The 20,556-nt window shown below is 44.8% G+C and overlaps 1 protein-coding gene across 3 annotated transcripts in view; it reads right to left on the reverse strand.

Moving 5' to 3' along the window:
- The window catches only part of LOC109896173 (collagen alpha-1(XXVII) chain B), a 95,980-nt gene that overhangs the window by 46,705 nt on the left and 28,719 nt on the right, over positions 1–20,556 (reverse strand). For all 3 annotated transcript variants that reach the window (XM_031829689.1, XM_031829690.1, XM_031829687.1), the window contains 6 exons: positions 20,457–20,510; positions 14,464–14,517; positions 14,090–14,143; positions 8,025–8,069; positions 6,265–6,318; positions 4,013–4,057 (listed from right to left, as the gene is read on the reverse strand). In XM_031829689.1, coding sequence (XP_031685549.1) covers positions 4,013–4,057; positions 6,265–6,318; positions 8,025–8,069; positions 14,090–14,143; positions 14,464–14,517; positions 20,457–20,510 — 306 coding nt within the window. The remainder of the gene's footprint in view (positions 1–4,012; positions 4,058–6,264; positions 6,319–8,024; positions 8,070–14,089; positions 14,144–14,463; positions 14,518–20,456; positions 20,511–20,556) is intronic.

Below are 20,556 nucleotides of genomic sequence, written 5' to 3' on the forward strand. Positions count from 1 at the left end.
GAGGAGGGAGGGGGTAGGGCTAGAGGAGGGAGGGAGGAGTGAGAGAGGAGGGCTAGAAGAGGGCTCGAGGAGGGCTAGATGAGGGAGGGAGGAGGGAGAGAGGAGGGCTAGAGGAGGGAGAGAGGAGGGCTAGAGGAGGGAAAAAGGAGGGCTAGAGGAGGGTTAGAGGAGGGAGGAGGGCTAGAGGAGGGCTAAAGGAGGGAGGGAGGTGGGCTAGAGGAGGGCTAGAGGAGGGAGTGAGGAGGGCTAGATGAGGGAGGGAGGAGGGCTAGAGGAGGGAGAGAGGAGGGAGAGAGGAGGGCTAGAGGAGGGAGAGAGGAGGGATAGAGGAGGGCTAGAGGAGGGCTAGAGGAGGGAGAGAGGAGGGCTAGAGGAGGGAAAAAGGAGGGCTAGAGGAGGGCTAGAGGAGGGAGGAGGGCTAGAGGAGGGCTAAAGGAGGAAGGGAGGTGGGCTAGAGAAGGGCTAGAGGAGGGAGAGAGGAGGGCTAGATGAGGGAGGGAGGAGGGCTAGAGGTGGGAGAGAGGAGGGAGAGAGGAGGGCTAGAGGAGGGAGAGAGGAGGGCTAGAGAAGGGTGAGAGGAGGGCTAGAGGAGGGAGAGAGGAGGGAGAGAGGAGGGCTAGATGAGAGAGGGAGGAGGGCTAGAGGAGGGAGAGAGGAGGGAGAGAGGAGGGCTAGAGGAGGGAGAGAGGAGGGCTAGAGGAGGGAAAAAGGAGGGCTAGAGGAGGGCTAAAGGAGGGAGGGAGGTGGGCTAGAGAAGGGCTAAAGGAGGGAGAGAGGAGGGCTAGATGAGGGAGGGAGGAGGGCTAGAGGAGGGAGAGAGGAGGGCTAGAGGAGGGCGAGAGGAGGGCTAGAGGAGGGAGAGAGGAGGGCTAGAGGAGGGCTAGAGGAGGGAGGAGGGCTAGAGGAGGGCTAAAGGAGGGAGGGAGGTGGGCTAGAGAAGGGCTAGAGGAGGGAGAGAGGAGGGCTAGATGAGGGAGGGAGGAGGGCTAGAGGTGGGAGAGAGGAGGGAGAGAGGAGGGCTAGAGGAGGGAGAGAGGAGGGCTAGAGAAGGGTGAGAGGAGGGCTAGAGGAGGGAGAGAGGAGGGCTAGATGAGGGAGGGAGGAGGGCTAGAGGAGGGAGAGAGGAGGGAGAGAGGAGGGCTAGAGGAGGGAGAGAGGAGGGCTAGAGGAGGGAAACAGGAGGGCTAGAGGAGGGCTAAAGGAGGGAGGGAGGTGGGCTAGAGAAGGGCTAAAGGAGGGAGAGAGGAGGGAGAGAGGAGGGCTAGATGAGGGAGGGAGGAGGGCTAGAGGAGGGAGAGAGGAGGGCTAGAGGAGGGCGAGAGGAGGGCTAGAGGAGGGAGAGAGGAGGGAGAGAGGAGGGCTAGAGGAGGGGAAAAGGAGGGCTAGAGGAGGGCTAGAGGAGGGAGGAGGGCTAGAGGAGGGCTAAAGGAGGGAGGGAGGTGGGCTAGAGAAGGGCTAGAGGAGGGAGAGAGGAGGGCTAGATGAGGGAGGGAGGAGGGCTAGAGGAGGGAGAGAGGAGGGAGAGAGGAGGGAGAGAGAAGGGCTAGAGGAGGGCTAGAGGAGGGAGAGAGGAGAGAGAGAGGAGGGCTAGAGGAGGGCGAGAGGAGGGAGAGAGGAGGGCTAGAGGAGGGGGAGAGGAAGGAGAGAGGAGGGCGAGAGGAGGGAGAGAGGGAGGCATATGGGAACTGGAGGACAAGAGATGATCAAAAGGAAAAAATACATTCAAGAGTCAACAGGACCATGTTGGTCTTCAGATGAAAGCCAGCAGAAGGATGCAGGGTGGTATCGCTGTTGGTACTATACTAGCAACAACAAATACAACAATAACAACAACAAATATCAACAAATATCACCAGCAACAACAATTGACATTCAGGTGAAAAGTTTTTCAACACAAGCTAATTACTTTTACAGCACCTCAAATCTCTTGTTGTACCAGCATCACCACAAAGAGCTCTGTGATTTTAATCATGGTGAGTTAACAGGGCCAGCTTTTTCGACGAATGGTGTTTACATTATGGCTTTTTTATGTGACCGCTCTGGTCTTGTTGATTTATTTAACATGCTTTTCACAGTTTATTTAACACAGCAAGTGGCTAGAGACCTCTGGAACAAAGTCATCTTTAGAGTAGGGTGTACTGTACTGTACAAACAGAGAATGTGACTGTGTGGCCTTACTCTTTGTCTGCAAAAACCATACTGTGTTTTAGTATGCCTTGGGCAGGCACCCTGGTTGACAGTAATGCTCTCTGACCTTGACAGAAGTCATAAAGAATCTTCTAAACATATTTCAATGATATGACTGTATTGGCAGTGTATTTATACAGGAAGTAAATAGAGCATGGTAGAAATCATATCAAACAGTGAATATTCAGTGAGGTTCATTCGGTACATATCATTCTATAAAAACAAATTCAGGAAGAATTCAGACCCAATGTGTTTTTAGTTACATCATTATTCTAAAATGGATTAAAAAAAATGTAAATCATCAATCTACACACAATATCCCATAAATACAAAGTGAAAACAGGCTTTTTAGAAATGTTTGTATTCAAAATAAAAAAAACTGAATCCCTTATTTACATAAGTATTCAGAGCCTTGACACCCGAAACTATGACACCTGAAATTGAGCTGAGGTGCATCCTGTTTCCATTGATCACCCTTAAGATGTTTCTCCAACTTGATTGGAGACCACTTGTGGTACATTCAGCTGATTAAACATTATTTAAAAATGCACACACCACTCCATATAAGGTCCCACAGTTGACAGTGCATGGCAGAGCAAAAACCAAGCCATGAGGTCGAAGGAATTGTCCCTAGAGCTCCAAGACAGGATTGTGTTGAGGCACAGATCTGAGGAAGGGTACCAAAAGGGTACACTTCCTAGAGCTAGCCGTCTAGCCAAACTGAGCAATTGGGGGAGAAGGGCCTTGGTCAGGGAAGTGACAATGAACCCAATGGTCACTCTGACAGAGCTGCAGAGTTCCTCTGTGGAGATGGGAGAACCTTCCAGAAGGACAACCATCTCTGCAGCACTCAACCTATCAGGCCTTTATGGTAGAGTGGCAGCCCTCTTGGAGTTCGCCAAAAGGCACCTAAAGGACTCTCAGACCATGAGAAACAAGATTCTCTGGTCTGATGAAACCAAGATTGAACTCTTTGGCCTGAATGCCAAGTGTCATATCTGGAGGAAACCTGGTACCATCCCTACGGTGAAGCATGGTGGTGGCTGCATCATGCTGTGGGGAAGTTTTTCAGCGGCAGGGACTTGGAGACTAGTCAGGATCAAGGAAAAGATGAACGGAGCAAATTACAGAGAGGTCCTTGATGAAAACCTGCTCCAGAACGCTCAGGACCTCAGACTGAGGCAAAGGTTCACCTTGCAACAGGACAACGACCCTAAGCACACAGCCAAGACAAGGCAGGAGTTGCTTTGGGACAAGTCTCTGAATGTCCTTGAGTGACCCAGCCAGAGCCCGGACTTGAACCTGATCGAACATCTCTGGAGAGACCTGAAAATAGCTGTGCAGCGACACTCCCCATCCAACCTGACAGAGCATGAAAGGATCTGCAGAGAAGAATGGGAGAAACTCCCCAAATACAGGTGTGCCAAACTTGTAGCGTCATACCCAAGAAGACTGCCAAAAGTGCTTCAACAAAGTACTGAGTAAACGGTGTGAATACTTAAATGTGATATATTTAAGTTTTGAATTGTTTATACATTTGCAAACATGTATTTTCTTTGTCATTGTGGGGTATTGTGTGTAATTGATGAGATAATAAAAAATAAAAAATCAATTTTAGAATAAGCCTGAAACGCAACAAAATGTGGAAAAAGTCAAGGGGTCTGAATACTTTCCAGATGCTCTGTATCTGTCACATTTATCAGACAGAAGCACTCAAAACAGAACAAACAGCACAGTCAAGTTATATAGTATCTTGACAACTGATTAACAACCCTATACAGAACAGAGTTAGTACTTTGTTAGTGCCATTTTTTAGATGACTCACCCGGACTCCTTTAGGCCCCATAATGCCAACAGGCCCAGGTAAACCCTACAGAGCACAGCATAACAAATTACATTACAAATGGATTTACGTAATGCATTTCATAATGCATACAATACCTTACATGTGTAATGTCCATAGCTTCACTATGCTTTCACATAGTGCTATCATAACTAACTGACGATTATTCATTTTGGCTGAATATTTCCAACATGTGTTTACAGGCATGCAGATTAGTGGAGGGACGGTCTTGTTTGGGACTCATAGAACATCTCCATTAGGTAATCTTGAAGTTGAGAAGACCTTAATGAACATACATCCAGTGATTCACACTGTCTCAACTGATCCAGTGATTCACACTGTCTCAACTCCTCAGGAGACCAGCTGGTCCAGTGATTCACACTGTCTCAACTCCTCAGGAAACCAGCTGGTCCAGTGATTCACACTGTCTCAACTGATCCAGTGATTCACACTGTCTCAACTCCTCAGGAGACCAGTTGGTCCAGTGATTCACACTGTCTCAACTCCTCAGGAGACCAGCTGGTCCAGTGATTCACACTGTCTCAACTCTTCACTATAGCCAGTGATTCACAGTCCACAGTTGGTAGGGGGTGCTAAAACCTAATCCATCAGTCTGAAGTGTGTGGGTGTCTGAAGTGTGTGTCTAGCTAGGGAGTTACAACAGTGTGTGTGTGTGTGTGTGTATATATATCTGGGGAGTTACAACAATGACAGGGTAAGAGCACTAAAGATACAGAGACAAAACACTCCGCCCCAGGTCTGAACTCTAAGCTAACATAAACATTTTCTAACAAGCCAAGCTATGAGTGATTCTGCAGCTGTGCGTGTGTGTAGGCGGCGTTACAAACATGCGTTCTGTTCTGGACAGCAGGGAGGAAGCATGTTTTACCTCGTGGAGAAACCCACATACTACTCGGCAATGAGAGACTTTTAAAAACGTATTCAAATGATATTCCCAGAAGTGGCAGCGCTGCATGAAACGCACAGTGTGAGCTCCTAAAGACCCCTAAGGAAACGTATTCCATGGGAGGAGCAGCTACGTTAGTCACAGATTGATTGCATTTCCATGTTCAGTCAAGGTATTGGCTACTAAGTAAAAGCCTATGGCAAATCCAGGGGCAGCAAACCGAAGAATCATATCCCTAATCATATCCCTAATCATATCCCTAATCCTGCCACAGGTGCTTTTGACAGTCTTACAGTGTTGCAGCTCTTTCAAAGACCATTTCATTCTCTCTGCCCACCTCGTCCAGAGTGTTTACACGCCCAATCCCTCACTCTAGCCTCTTATGAGCGGAGTGTGTTTGGTGTGTGTACTGTAGCCCCGCTTAGCCTTAGCTTTATCCAGCACCGGAACACTAGACATGAGTGTGTTTACTGTGTGTACTGTAGCCCTGCTTATCTTAGCCTTAGCTAGCACCTCTCTCTCTCTTACAGCTGTTAATGTACTGAATGGTGTGTGTAGCCCTGCTTAGCTTAGCCTTAGCTAGCACCTCTCTCTTTCTTACAGCTGTTAATGTACTGAATGGTGTGTGTAGCCCTGCTTAGCTTAGCCTTAGCTAGCACCTCTCTCTTTCTTACAGCTGTGAATGTACTGAATGGTGTGTGTAGCCCTGCTTAGCTTAGCCTTAGCTAGCACCTCTCTCTTTCTTACAGCTGTTAATGTACTGAATGGTGTGTGTAGCCCTGCTTAGCTTAGCCTTAGCTAGCACCTCTCTCTTTCTTACAGCTGTTAATGTACTGAATGGTGTGTATAGCCCTGCTTAGCTTAGCCTTAGCTAGCACCTCTCTCTTTCTTACAGCTGTGAATGTACTGAATGGTGTGTGTAGCCCTGCTTAGCTTAGCCTTAGCTAGCACCTCTCTCTTTCTTACAGCTGTTAATGTACTGAATGGTGTGTGTAGCCCTGCTTAGCTTAGCCTTAGCTAGCACCTCTCTCTTTCTTACAGCTGTTAATGTACTGAATGGTGTGTGTAGCCCTGCTTAGCTTAGCCTTAGCTAGCACCTCTCTCTTTCTTACAGCTGTTAATGTACTGTATGGTGTGTGTAGCCCTGCTTAGCTTAGCCTTAGCTAGCACCTCTCTCTTTCTTACAGCTGTTAATGTACTGTATGGTGTGTGTAGCCCTGCTTAGCTTAGCCTTAGCTAGCACCTCTCTCTTTCTTACAGCTGTTAATGTACTGTATGGTGTGTGTAGCCCTGCTTTACCAGCACTGCGACACTAGATTTACTGCACCTGCCTGCCAGGATAACCTTTGGCCCCTGGGCTTCCGTCTGCCCCTTGCTCGCCCTGCAGAAAGAGGGAAAGGAGAGAAGGAGTGAGTGAGATGAGAGAGAAGGATTGAGATGAAAGAGGGGGGCCATTCTCAGCCTCCATGTCGTTGGAGTGAAGCAGTGTGAGTTCAGGAAGAGGGGGAAATACAGGGAGAGGGTTCCATCTACACACTTCATAAAGACCCTTTGTTTCATCAGCACTGCGTTTGGAAGGCAGGAGAGCCACTGCAAAGTTCAACTGACTCCCAGTGGTTAGTTTTACGTTGTGGTAGAACCACGTACAGTTGGACTACTGTACAGTAGTAATCTGTTAATCATGGGACTTTCCTTCACTAAAATATTTTCCTGTGGTGAAATAAATGTTCAATTAATCCCTTCATGAAACTTGAAATACTTAATTTTTTAAAACTTTAAATATATGCAAAGAACAACATGGGTTTTTTTAATGAATGGAACATTACCGCTTATTTGTAATGAGAGCCAACCAATGTAATTACAGACTACCGGCAATGATGTTAATGCATCATGCATTTTCATTTCCCACTGAAAACCCAAACACGAACATCGCTGTGAGAGCCCAGTGTTGCATACAGCAACAGAAGAGCCAAAGAGTCTCAGTGATTCTCTAGATCACTAGGACATTTCCTGACCACATCAGCCTGACCAGGAACAACTCTGGGCCCTACGTATAGCCTTTAACTAAGGCCCAGATCATGTTCCTGCTCAGGCCATGTGGTCAGTGAGAACTCAAGACTCTTTGTACTGATAGTACACTACACATTGCACATTCTTTCTAGTGAATGTAAACGCACTAAACGCTATTTTTAGTATTTCTTTGGATTCCCTGGGAGAAGTGACCTTAGGTTGTCCAGACTATTTGACCCACTTTAAGCTCTGCCAAAAACTAAATTTCTCTGGCCAAGATTGCTTAAGAACTAATGTGTTCATGTTTAACATCCTCCCCTGACAAGGCTTAGTCTCCTCCTCCTTCTAATGGCCTTATTTTTCTTCTCGGATCTCTCTCTCTCTCTCTTGCTATATATATATATATATATATATATATATATTTTTTTTTTTTTTATTTTTTTTTTTTTTTTCCTTCTCTCTATCTCTCTCCTTCCCTCCCACTCTCCCTTTGTCTCTCTCTCTCTCTCTCTCTCTCTCTCTCTCTCCCTCTCTCCCTCTTTTATTTTTTCTGTTCAGGAATTCATGTTTGGGTCCTCAGGGAGCAATGTGTTCTGACAGCCGAGCCATAGCTTCAGCTTCATTGGGTAAACAGATGGAGAGTCTATTGTCTGATGTATGCAGTGGTTTAAACACAGTTTAGGTTGAAGATGACGAAGGATAAGACAACGGGATTCTAATATCCCATAACACTTTGCAAAATCTTTTAAAGGCACTGGTCCAATGAATTTGCTAAGTGTTCTATAGCTGCTGCATGGAATGTTTCTTAACATGTATATATTCGACCGAGGACGCAGTCAGGAAGACCGACACATTAATACCAGTTCAAAGACACAGAAAGAAGGCAGTTAAAATAACTACTGAAACAAGCAAAACTATATGAAGCTGTTACTCATGAGAATACGTTTCATGTAACAGTGCTTTGCGGAAGCTGCCCAATCTGTAATAGGACTTTACCAGACCAGATTCTGAGCTATCCTATGTTCATGTATCGTTAGCAGAAGTTATTGATACGATATGATAGAACAGAATACTCACAGAATCTCCTGGTTGACCAGCAGGACCTGGATGGCCTTTCTGTCCCTGCAGAGAGAGGAACAATACAGTTAGAAAACTTTGTATAGATATGATAAGGATCACATAACTCCTCATATCAGGGATATGAATAGTACCGATATGCTATGCTTCATTTCAGTTACCAAGTTCAGTTACCATAGAAACCAGACACTGACTCACATGTAGTCAATCAGAGACCAGTGGAACATTAACGAAGTTCTGAGAAGAGGAAAGGATGGAAATAATATAGAGGATGAGTTTTTGATCAAAGAGTTCCTTGAAAATCTCAAGGTTCTGTTATGTAAGAACACACACACACACACACACACACTGTGTGGAGCAGAAATCATGTCAGAGTGTTTCCCTGTGTTTAATTACTGTATGTTTACTGGAGGAGACTCCTCACCTCACACGCTTCAAGATTGCTTCGATCACGTGGACTGCGATATGTGCCGGATAGCGTCGAACAACATCGATGTATACACTGATTCGGTGAGTGAGTTTATTAGCAAGTGCATCGGTGATGTTGTACCCACAGTGACCATTAAAACCTTCCCCAACCAGAAACCGTAGATTGATGGCAGCATTCGCGCAAAACTGAAAGCTCGATCCACAACTTTTAATCAGGGCAAGGTGACCGGAAACATGACCGAATACAAACAGTGTAGCTATTCCCTCCGCAAGGCAATCAAACAAGCTAAGCGTCAGTATAGACAAAGTAGAGTCGCAATTCAACGGCTCAAACACGAGACGTATGTGGCAGGGTCTACAGTCAATTACAGACTACAAAAAGAAAACCAGCCCCATCGCGGACCATGATGTCTTGCTCCCAGACAAACTAAACAACTTCTTTGCTCGCTTTGAGGGCAATACAGTGCCAACGACACGGCCCGTTACCAAAACCTGTGGGCTCTCCTTCACAATAGCCAAAGTGAGTAAAACATTTAAACATGTTAACCCTTGCAAGGCTGCCGGCCCAAACAGCATCCCTAGTCACGTCCTCAGAGCATGCGCAGACCAGCTGGCTGGTGTGTTTACGGACATATTCAATCAATCCCTATCCCAGTCTGCTGTTCCCACATGATTCAAGAGGGCCACCATTGTTCCTGTTCCCAAGAAAGCCAAGATAACTAAGCTAAATGACTATTGCTCCATAGCACTCACTTCCTCCGTCATCATGAAGTGCTTTGAGAGACTAGTCAAGGATCATATCACCTCCACCCTACCTGACAACCTAGACCCACTCCAATTTGCTTACCGCCCCAATAGGTCCACAGACGACGCAATCGCAATCACATCACACAAGTCTTGGCTGATTTCTTTTGATTTTCCCATGATGTCAAGCAAAGATGCACTGAGTTTGAAGGTAGGCCTTGAAATACATCCAAGGTATGTACATCCAATCAATACATCCAATTGACTCAAATTATGTCAAATAGCCTATCAGAAGCTCCTAAAGCCATGACATAATTTTCTGGAATTTTCCAAGCTGTTTAAAGACACAGTCAATTTAGTGTATGTAAACTTCTGACCCACTGGAATTGTGATACAGTGAATTACAAATGAAATAATGGCTGTGTGTTGAGTTATTTTGAGGGGACAGCAAATTTACACTGTGATACAAGCTGTACACTCACTACTTTACATTGTAGCAAAGTGTCATTTCTTCAGTGTTGTCACATGAAAAGTTATACTCAAATATTTACAAAAATGTGAGGGGTGTACTCACTTTTGTGATATACTGTATGTGTGTATATGTGTGTGTGTATATATATATGTGTGTATATGTGTGTATATATATGCTATCTCCTACAGTTTACATACAGACCACCCACCACAGCATGCGGTTCCAAACGCCATCTCCTACAGTTTACATACAGACATTATGAGATACTTCTATGCAGCCAAGCCGTTATCTTACAGGTGATTCGTAAACAGAGGCCTGGATTTTTTTCTGTCCCTGCTACCAACCAAACACCACCTGAAGACCGAAATACACTATATTAGGTCTTTACTGCCCAGTTCACTAGAGCAGAGTCAATGGCACCCTATTCCCTATATAGCCCTAATACTTTTGACCGTAGCCTTATGAGGACAAGGAAGGAGCCAATGCACGTCCATGGAGAAGGGAAAGGAGGGAAGAATATGTCTGGGCTCCAGAGCCAGCGACATACAGCTGAGCACCGAGGAGAGAAATGCTACAGTCTCTGATCTGAGGCTCCCTGCCAGAGAGACAGAGGAGAGGAGTAGTCTCTGATCTGAGGCTCCCTGCCAGAGAGACAGAGGAGAGGAGCAGTCTCTGATCTGAGCCTCCCTGCCAGAGAGACAGAGGAGCAGTCTCTGATCTTCGCCTCCCTGCTAGAGAGACAGAGGAGCAGTCTCTGATCTGAGGCTCCCTGTCTACATGTGTGCCATTGAAGGCGTATTTCAGTCCGAATGTGAAGTGAACATAAGCCCAGTTAGATGAATAGTGTGATTCAAATAGCCTTGTAGTATCTGTTGCTGTAAACTGTATTGGAGGAGAAGTATGTGCCTGAACACATAGTCCCGAGCAGTGTACACAGCCATTGCTCTCAGTTTAGAGAACATCAAAGAAAACACTACTTTATCATAAATATAATAATATATAGGAACGAGGCAGGGTCTTGATCATGCTCCACAGTTGTACATGCACGTCACAAGGTCTAATCTCTCCCATCTTGTATGAAGCAATAAAATGACTTTGGCAGACAGATAATATTCTTTCCTTTGGATTCTTTCATTATAAATGAGAAACTGGCTTCATGTTCTCATGTCTTTCATCCCCATGTTACAATATTAACTGTGACAGAGATTAGTAGAAAATATGCCATTTTGCACAAATTACGCCCTTACACCAATGCCATTCACTCCTGAACAAATAGGAAACCTAACCAAGGCCCATCCACCAAACGTGTCAGACCATTACCTATAGCCAGGAATATGAAGGGAAAGTCTAGGAGAAAAAAGACTCAGCTAGCGTCTAATAAACATCAGGGCAATTTCAATATGCCAACGATATCATGGCTGGGCTGGCAGTGGAAAGAGCAGGGTCCAGACGCATGTGAGCAAGCATTCACACACACACACACACACACACACACACACACACACACACACACACACACACACACACACACACACACACACACACACACACACACACACACACACACACACACACACACACACACACACACACACACACACACACCGCTCCACTACATCCAGGTCCAAGGCTGGTAATGCTCTCCACAGTGTGTCAGTTTCCCCACCAGCCCACCGGCCTCTTCTGATTTACTAGCCCAACCGCTGACTCTGTCTGTCTGACTGCAGGGTTACCTTGGCCCATGATATATTTGACATGTTTCCCACAGAGGGAGAGGAAGACATAGACTCGGTCTGGCCCCAGGCCAGGGACAAGGCCATGGGGTAGAACTTCAAGAGGCGCAGGGAGCAAGTGCCCACACAGCTGTTGAGATTACAGGGTACTGTACGTACAGTAGAACACAGTCAGTGAGGTTACAGGGTACTGTAGAACACAGTCAGTGAGGTTACAGGGTACTGTAGAACACAGTCAGTGAGGTTACATGGTACTGTAGAACACAGTCAGTGAGGTTACAGGGTACTGTAGAACACAGTCAGTGAGGTTACAGGGTACTGTAGAACACAGTCAGTGAGGTTACAGGGTACTGTAGAACACAGTCAGTGAGGTTACAGGGTACTGTAGAACACAGTCAGTGAGGTTACAGGGTACTGTAGAACACAGTCAGTGAGGTAACAGGGTACTGTAGAACACAGCCAGTGAGATTACAGGGTACTGTAGAACACAGTCAGTGAGGTTACAGGGTACTGTAGAACACAGACAGTAAGATTACAGGGTACTGTAGAACACAGTCAGTGAGGTTACAGGGTACTGTAGAACACAGTCAGTGAGGTTACAGGGTACTGTAGAACACAGTCAGTGAGATTACAGGGTACTGTAGAACACAGACAGTGACCACAAAATAGTGAGATGTCTATGTGTTGGCCTTAGTAACTAAACTAAACACATAACTTTCAGCTACATCCCAGCATAATTCTGAGGTTTCTCATGCTGACAATAGTGAGTAAGCGATAAAATATTCCCCAGCTGGACACCCACCCCCCTACAGTACATTAGTTAGAGGGATCTAACAGTCACTAACCCCTACAGTACATTAGTTAGAGGGATCTAACAGTCACTAACCCCTACAGTACATTAGTTAGAGGGATATAACAGTCACTAACCCCTACAGTACATTAGTTAGAGGGATGTAACAGTCACTAACCCCTACAGTACATTAGTTAGAGGGATGTAACAGTCACTAACCCCTACAGTACTTTAGTTAGAGGGATGTAACAGTCACTTAACCTCTGTCCACACTTAGAGAGAAGCTGCAATTACCATCATTCAGCTCTTTAATGGAAGAAAGAGACTCTATTTTCCCATAAACTATTTTTTCCATTACGCACATCATACAGGGTGCATCCCAAATAGCTCCCTATTCCCTATGTGGGTTCTGGTCAAAAGTAGTGCACTACATTGGGAATAGGGTGCCATTTAGTATGCACACACATGGACAGCTGAAAGAGACCCTCTATTTTACTGTAGTGAATGAAACAACCTTGACTGGTGCCTAAGCCAGATGGTCTTTCAGCGCCAGCCCGTCCTATGGCGTAGCTGTTGTTTCTACTCCAGGTTCAGACTTTACTGCTCTCATACAAATGAGTCCAAAACGGACTGCATGTTGCTAAACAAAGCTCATCAGCATTAAGGAGACGGTGGTCATTTTTAATTAGCACCAGTTCAGCTCTGGGTTTAAATAGTTTTTGTTTTCTTTCAAAAAACATTTTGGAATAGCCACAAAAGTGCAAACGCCGGCAATCTGGCACTCCAGGCAGAATCAATCAAACACTTAAACGTTTTTGAAAGAAAACGTATGATTTGAACCCAGGTCTGCACTGGTTGGTTGGAGACCTAAAGCACCCCTAGTTGTAGATCTCTGGACTTACATTTCTGTATTGTACTCAGAGTTTCTGTTTTTCTTCTCTCTCTGGCAGTGGATCATGTGTGGAATAACCCAATGATACACTGCCTGCCAGCAGTAATTTAGGAGAGATAGTGTCTCCAAGTCTTTTCCCACCAGCTTTTAATATTTTATTTTCTGGTAATGAAAAACATGTGTTTGCTGCAAGGCAGCATGGGGCACGGAGCAGATGTCCTTCTTCCCACCTGAGTGTGTGTAATAGTCTCCCATGGGACATGTGTGATTAAGCTGTGTTACATGCCAAAGGCAAGGCCAGGTCTGAAGAAATCAAACACACAAAACAGCTCTGGCAGCCTGGTAAACCCCTGGAATACTGACACGTGTGACTAACCGGCAAAGAAATGAGCATCCTAGAAAATGACTGAATAAGGATCCTCATCCTCAGTTTGGACGTGTTGATTTGAGGCAGTGCAGCAAAGCAGCTGAAGCCGTAACAAAATGTCAGTTACTAAACATAGTAGCTGCAGAAGACTGTTGAGAACAGTTGTCAAAGAGAGGCAATGACAACATTTTGAGCTGCATGGAGTGAAAGTGTGCTTCCAACTGTGAAAGGTTCCCACTCAAAAAAAGACTCTCCTCAATCGCCCTCCTTGTGTTGGAAGCCATTAGTGATGATGTCACAACCCAGCTATTCCATTCCAATCCAGAGTCTTCAGAGTCCTGAAGAAGAGTCTGTCTGAACCACTCTAAACGTACAGGACTATTATGCCTTCACTATGATAGGCTCTTCTCCAAATAAGAGAATAAACATAATTTGAAAAAAAAAAGAATGCTCTTGGTTTCAGCCCTCCTAACCAGGCCTCTTTGAGATTCCTGCTGAACACAGCTCAAAAGAGATGTAGGAGAGGGCAGGCAGGGTGTAGCCTAGGATTTAGTGCCCTTCAATGTGGTCTATTGGACTCATTCAAAGAGTCTGATTCATAGAGTAACGTGAGCATGGCAGGATTAAGGGTCTCCTACCTTTCTACCAACTTGACCAGTCAGTCCATGAGGTCCTGAAGCACCACGCTCTCCCTAGACAGATCAGAATTACAGATGTACATACAGTTACAAGTCAACTTCATACTCTTCATGTACATGAAACACGTCTCTACTACATTACTTGCTACTTGCCAGCTAACACATTAGGTCATATCGGACAATATTGAAAATTGGGCTATTGCAAAATGTGTTTCCAATTTGTTGAGTAACTCTCAATGACAAAAGCTCAATGATATGATTCTCTGTTACAGATAACTTATTATAATATTGAATTATTACATTATCCCGTGTTATTAGGTTAGCCATTGTTACACTCTCCCTTTTTAAAGAACACTGAAACACAAGATACTCACTCTCTCTCCTTTTGGAGCTCTGCCCGGTGAAAGCCCAGGGTCTCCTTTCCGTCCCTGGAACAGAGTACACACACACACACACACACACACACACACACACACACACACACACACACACACACACACACACACACACACACACACACACACACACACACACACACACACACACACACACACACACACACACACACACACACACACAGAGAGACAGAGAGAGAGAAACAGAGACAGAGACAGAGAGAGAGAGAGAGAGAGAGAGAGAGAGAGAGACAGAGAAATAAACTGTTTAGTAGTCAGATTCCCCTGATTCTCCACTTATGGCATTAGTCTCCAAATACTGAACAGATGTACAGTCGTGGCCAAAAGTTTTGAGAATGACACAAATATTAATTTTCACAAAGTCTGCTGCCTCAGTTTGTATGATGGCAATTTGCATATACTCCAGAATGTTATGAAGAGTGATCAGATGAATTGCAATTAATTGTTAAGTCACTCTTTTCCATGCAAATGAACTGAATCCCCCCAAAACATTTCCACTGCATTTCAGCCCTGTCAGAAAAGGACCAGCTGACATCATGTCAGTGATTCTCTCGTTAACACAGGTGTGAGTGTTGACGAGGACAAGGCTGAAGATCACTGCTGATTCATGCTGATTCAAAAAGAGGGTGGTGCTTGGAATCATTGTTCTTCCTCTGTCATCCATGGTTACCTGCAAGGAAACACGTGCCGTCGTCATTGCTTCACAAAAAGGGCTTCACAGGCAAGGATATTGCTGCCAGTAAGATTGCACCTAAATCAACCATTTATCGGATCATCAAGAACTTCAAGGAGAGCGGTTCAATTGTTGTGAAGAAGGCTTCAGGGAGCACCAGAAAGTCCAGCAAGCGCCAGAATCATTTCCTAAAGTTGATTCAGCTGCGGGATCGGGGCACCACCAGTACAGAGCTTGCTCAGGAATGGCAGCAGGCAGGTGTGAGTGCATCTGCACGCACAGTAAGGCGAAGACTTTTGGAGGATGGCCTGGTGTCAAGAAGGGCAGCAAAGAAGCCACTTCTCTCCAGGAAAAACATCAGGGATAGACTGATAATTCTGCAAAAGGTACAGGGATTGGACTGCTGAGGACTGGGGTAAAGTCATTTTCTCTGATGAATCCCCTTTCCGATTGTTTGGGGGATCCGGAAAAAAGCTTGTCTGGAGAAGACATGGTGAGCGCTACCATCAGTCCTGTGTCATGCCAACAGTAAAGCATCCTGAGATCATTCATGTGTGGGGTTGCATCTCAGCCAAGGGAGTGGGCTCACTCACAATTTTGCCTAAGAACACAGCCATGAATAAAGAATGGTACCAACACATCCTCCGAGAGCATCTTCTCCCAACCATCCAGGAACAGTTTGGTGACAAACAAGGCCTTTTCCAGCATGATGGAGCACCTTGCCATAAGGTGCTCGGGGAACAAAACGTAGATTTTTTTGGGTTCCTGGCCAGGAAACTTCCCAGACCGTAAACCCATTGAGAATTTGTGGTTAATCCTCAAGAGGCGGGTGGACAAACAAAACCCCACAAATTCTGACCAACTCCAAGAATTTATTATGCAAGAATGGACTGCCATCAGTCAGGATGTGGCCCAGAAGTTAATTGACAGCATAACATTTGACAGCATAATATTTCTGTCATTCTCAAAACATTTGGCCACGACTGTAGATTTCTGAAATCTTGAAAGAAGGTTCAGGACAGCGACTTGATTCCCCTAGATAGTATTTATTACTGTTGTGTTTTGAAGCAAACTGCTTCGTCAAAGCACAGATGTTGATATCTCCCATATACCTCAACTTAAAGAGCAACTCAATGTTACAATATATATGAGTTACAGTAAAAAGTTATTCCCACATGCGCTGAATACAACAGGTATACTTTACTGTGAAATGCTTGTTTTACGAGCCCTTCCCAACAATACAGAGTTTAATTTATTAGATTTCCTTATAAAAATAGTAACACAAGGAATAAAACACACAAGGATGGAGCCAAATACAGGGAGTACCAGATAAATGTGGAGCTATATACAGGGAGTACCAGTACCAGATCAATGTGGAGCTATATACAGGGAGTACCAGATAAATGTGGAGCTATATACAGGGAGTACCAGTACCAGATCAATGTGGAGCTATATACAGGGAGTACCAGATAAATGTGGAGCTATATACAGGGAGTACCAGTACCAGATCAATGTGGAGCTATATACAGGGAGTACCAGTACCAGATCAATGTGGAGCTATATACAGGGAGTACCAGATAAATGTGGAGCTATATACAGGGATTACCAGATCAATGTGGAGCTATATACAGGGAGTACCAGATCAATGTGGAGCTATATACAGGGAGTACCAGATCAATGTGGAGCTTTATATAGGGAGTACCAGATCAAAGTGGAGCTATGTACAGGGAATACCAGATCAATGTGGAGCTATATACAGGGAGTACCAGATCAATGTGGAGCTATATACAGGGAGTACCAGATAAATGTGGAGCTATATACAGGGAGTACCAGTACCAGATCAATGTGGAGCTATATACAGGGAGTACCAGATCAATGTGGAGCTATATACAGGGAGTACCAGTACCAGATCAATGTGGAGCTATATACAGGGAGTACCAGATCAATGTGGAGCTATATACAGGGATTACCAGATCAATGTGGAGCTTTCTATAGGGAGTACCAGTACCAGATCAATGTGGAGCTTTATATAGGGAGTACCAGTACCAGATCAATGTGGAGCTTTATATAGGCAGTACCAGATCAATGTGGAGCTTTATATAGGGAGTACCAGTACCAGATCAATGTGGAGCTATATACAGGGAGTACCAGATCAATGTGGAGCTTTATATAGGGAGTACCATATCAAATATACAGGGAGTACCAGATCAATCTGAAGCTATATACAGGGAGTACCAGATCAATGTGGAGCTATATACAGGGAGTACCAGATCATTGTGGAGCTATATACAGGGAGTACCAGTACCAGATCAATGTGGAGTTAAATACAAGGAGTAGCAGCACCAGATCAATGTACAGGGAGGGATACAATATATTTGAGGTGTATATGTACATAAAGGCAGCGTAAAGTGACTAGGCATCAGCATAGATAATGATAACAGTACACTCAAAGAACCCTTTTTGGTTCCAGGTAGAACCCTTTGGGACCCAGGTAGAACCCTGTTGGTTGGTTCCCTTTCCACAGAGAGTGTTATACGGAACCCAAAAGGGTTCTACCTGGTATCAAAAAGTGTTACCGTATTGGGACAGTCGAATAACTATTTTTTTCTAAGTGTAACAATAAAGAGCAGATTAGAAGCAGCATATGATGCATGCGAAATTGTCTGTGTGTGTGTGTGTGTGTGTGTGTGTGTGTGTGTGTGTGTGTGTGTGTGTGTGTGTGTGTGTGTGTGTGTGTGTGTGTGTGTGTGTGTGTGTGTGTGTGTGTGTGTGTGCGTGCGTGCGTGTGTGTATGTGTGTATGTGTGTGTGTGTGCGTGCGTGCGTGTGTATTTACATGTTCTCTGACATGGCAATCAGAACTCAAGCACTGGAGTTTACATGTAGGACTACAGTACCCACTGCTAGTTAACGGTAGTGATCAGATACACACACAATTGCTTGATGTAAAGGTGCATTTATACATTCTCTGCAAAGTTATGCTGTTTAATCACACAAAGGTGGAGAATTACAGTTTACATCCCGGCCTGTAGTGTGAGGGAGTGAATGGGTTCACACACAACAATTGTATTTACACAAGACAGAGTCCATTAATATGAGTGACCAGGCACATTCCTTGTCCTTTTGAAGGCAGTAGTGGGATGCTGTCTGACTACTACTGTAGTCTAGTGTACTGGGAAGTGATCTAATCTTAAATACTGTACCATAAAAACGTTAAACGCATATAATCCTAAACCTCACTCATACATAGGACCAGGAGTTTTTCACTGACCACTTGATCTGACCCAGAAAAACTAGAGCCCATCGTTTTTACTGGCCAGGTGGAAAGGAAAACAACCTGGCCCTCGACATGTTAATTGGGCCATTCAAAGACTAACACAGAAACATTTGCAACCAGTAGTAACATATGTGTTTGTTCAAAGGAATTGGATCAAAGGGAAATCATTTTACACACACTGGGCTTCTGAACAAACCCTGCATTATGGGTAACTTTTATGAATGCCCTCCTGCAGTTTATGACGTTGTCCTGTTTGCCTACGATGAAAGAGTCTCCACCTGAATGCACCAGGCCAATTTCAGCAGGTACTCTAGTCAACAATCACTGTTGGTGCTAAAACTGTGAAAAGACATAAATGGTCACATAATAATACAATTATTCTACTAGGCTACTGATGGTAAAACAAATATAAGCTTCTCCATTATTGCCTCCATCGCACCATTTAAGTCTACATTTTCACATAAGCCCCAACTTTGCATGAAATGTGTGTGCATCCCAAACAGGACCCTATTCCCCTATGGGCCCTGGTCAAAAGTCGTACGCTATAGGGATTAGGGTGGCATTTGGGACACAACCATGGTCTTTAAACGTCCTCCAGACCAGCCTCTCCTGGACAGGACTAGGGAAAGGAGGTTGTAACTGGCACCAACATCTACACTTGTGAACACTATTCATTTCATTGTCCAACTGACAATTATTTTTCAGTGGAAGCATTTAGAATGGCACTTACACTTGACACCTCATTTGCAAGTAAAAAAAATAAAAGTATTTAATTGTTCCTCTTAAAATTTACAACCAGAAAATAAACCACCTGCTTTTCATCTCTGTGTAAGTGCAGTCATATAGTTTTGGGGGGTCATTTAGCAGACACTCTTATCCAGAGCACCTAACAGGAGCAATTAGGGTTGAGTGCCTTGCTCAAGGGCAAATTAATAGATTTTTCACCTAGTCAGCTGGGGGATTCAAACCAGCAACCTTTCGGTTACTAGCCCAACACTCTTAACCAATAGCCTATCTGCCGGTTACTGGCCCAACACTCTTAACCACTAGCCTATCTGCCGGTTACTGGCCCAACACTCTTAACTACTAGCCTATCTGACAGTTACTGGCCCAACACTCTTAACCACTAGCCTATCTGACAGTTACTGGCCCAACACTCTTAACCACTAGCCTATCTGCCAGTTACTGGCCCAATACTCTTAACCACTAGCTTATCTGCCGGTTACTGGCCCAACACTCTTAACCACTAGCCTATCTGCCGGTTACTGGCCCAACACTCTTAACCACTAGCCTATCTGACAGTTACTGGCCCAACACTCTTACCACTAGCCTATCTGCCGGTTACTGGCCCAATACTCTTAACCACTAGGCTATCTGACAGTTACTGGCCCAACACTCTTAACCACTAGCCTATCTGACAGTTACTGGCCCAACACTCTTAACCACTAGCCTATCTGCCGGTTACTGGCCCAATACTCTTAACCACTAGGCTATCTGACAGTTACTGGCCCAACACTCTTAACTACTAGCCTATCTACCGCCACAGTTGACTGGTGGTGTTATAGAAGACATGGATTAACCACTGATTAAGCAATGGCCATTTTCTGAAGAATTCCATTATGGCCCATTAAAAGCACAGAAATAGTGTTTTTGGCATACTAACTATATCCATAGTATGACCAGTAAGCATACTACATACTAAATGTACAGTACGGCACAAATAGTACTGTTAGTGCGGTTAGTATGAGTATTCGAACACAGCTATGAATTAACCACTGTGCTTTCACTCTGTCTTTATGAGTACTGACACAGGCACAGTTCAAAGAGGACATGACCGCCATAGAGTTTCATATGGAATGACAGGATCTACATGGAAATAATGTTCCCACTATATACAGCACATACACTATCACCAATACCTGTCTCTATATTGGCCCTCTAATATGGCCACATGTGGCCCCCAAAACACCTATGGATCATAATTGATCTACTGAACACATACCTTGAGTCCAGGCGGGCCGGGGCGACCTGGGTTTCCGTGTGGACCAGGAGGACCCTACAAAAACAGGAAGACACAATGTTGAGATGAAATGAAGATTGAG

The sequence above is a fragment of the Oncorhynchus kisutch genome, linkage group LG8 (assembly GCF_002021735.2).
Source record: "Oncorhynchus kisutch isolate 150728-3 linkage group LG8, Okis_V2, whole genome shotgun sequence".
Taxonomy (NCBI): Eukaryota; Metazoa; Chordata; class Actinopteri; order Salmoniformes; family Salmonidae; genus Oncorhynchus; species Oncorhynchus kisutch.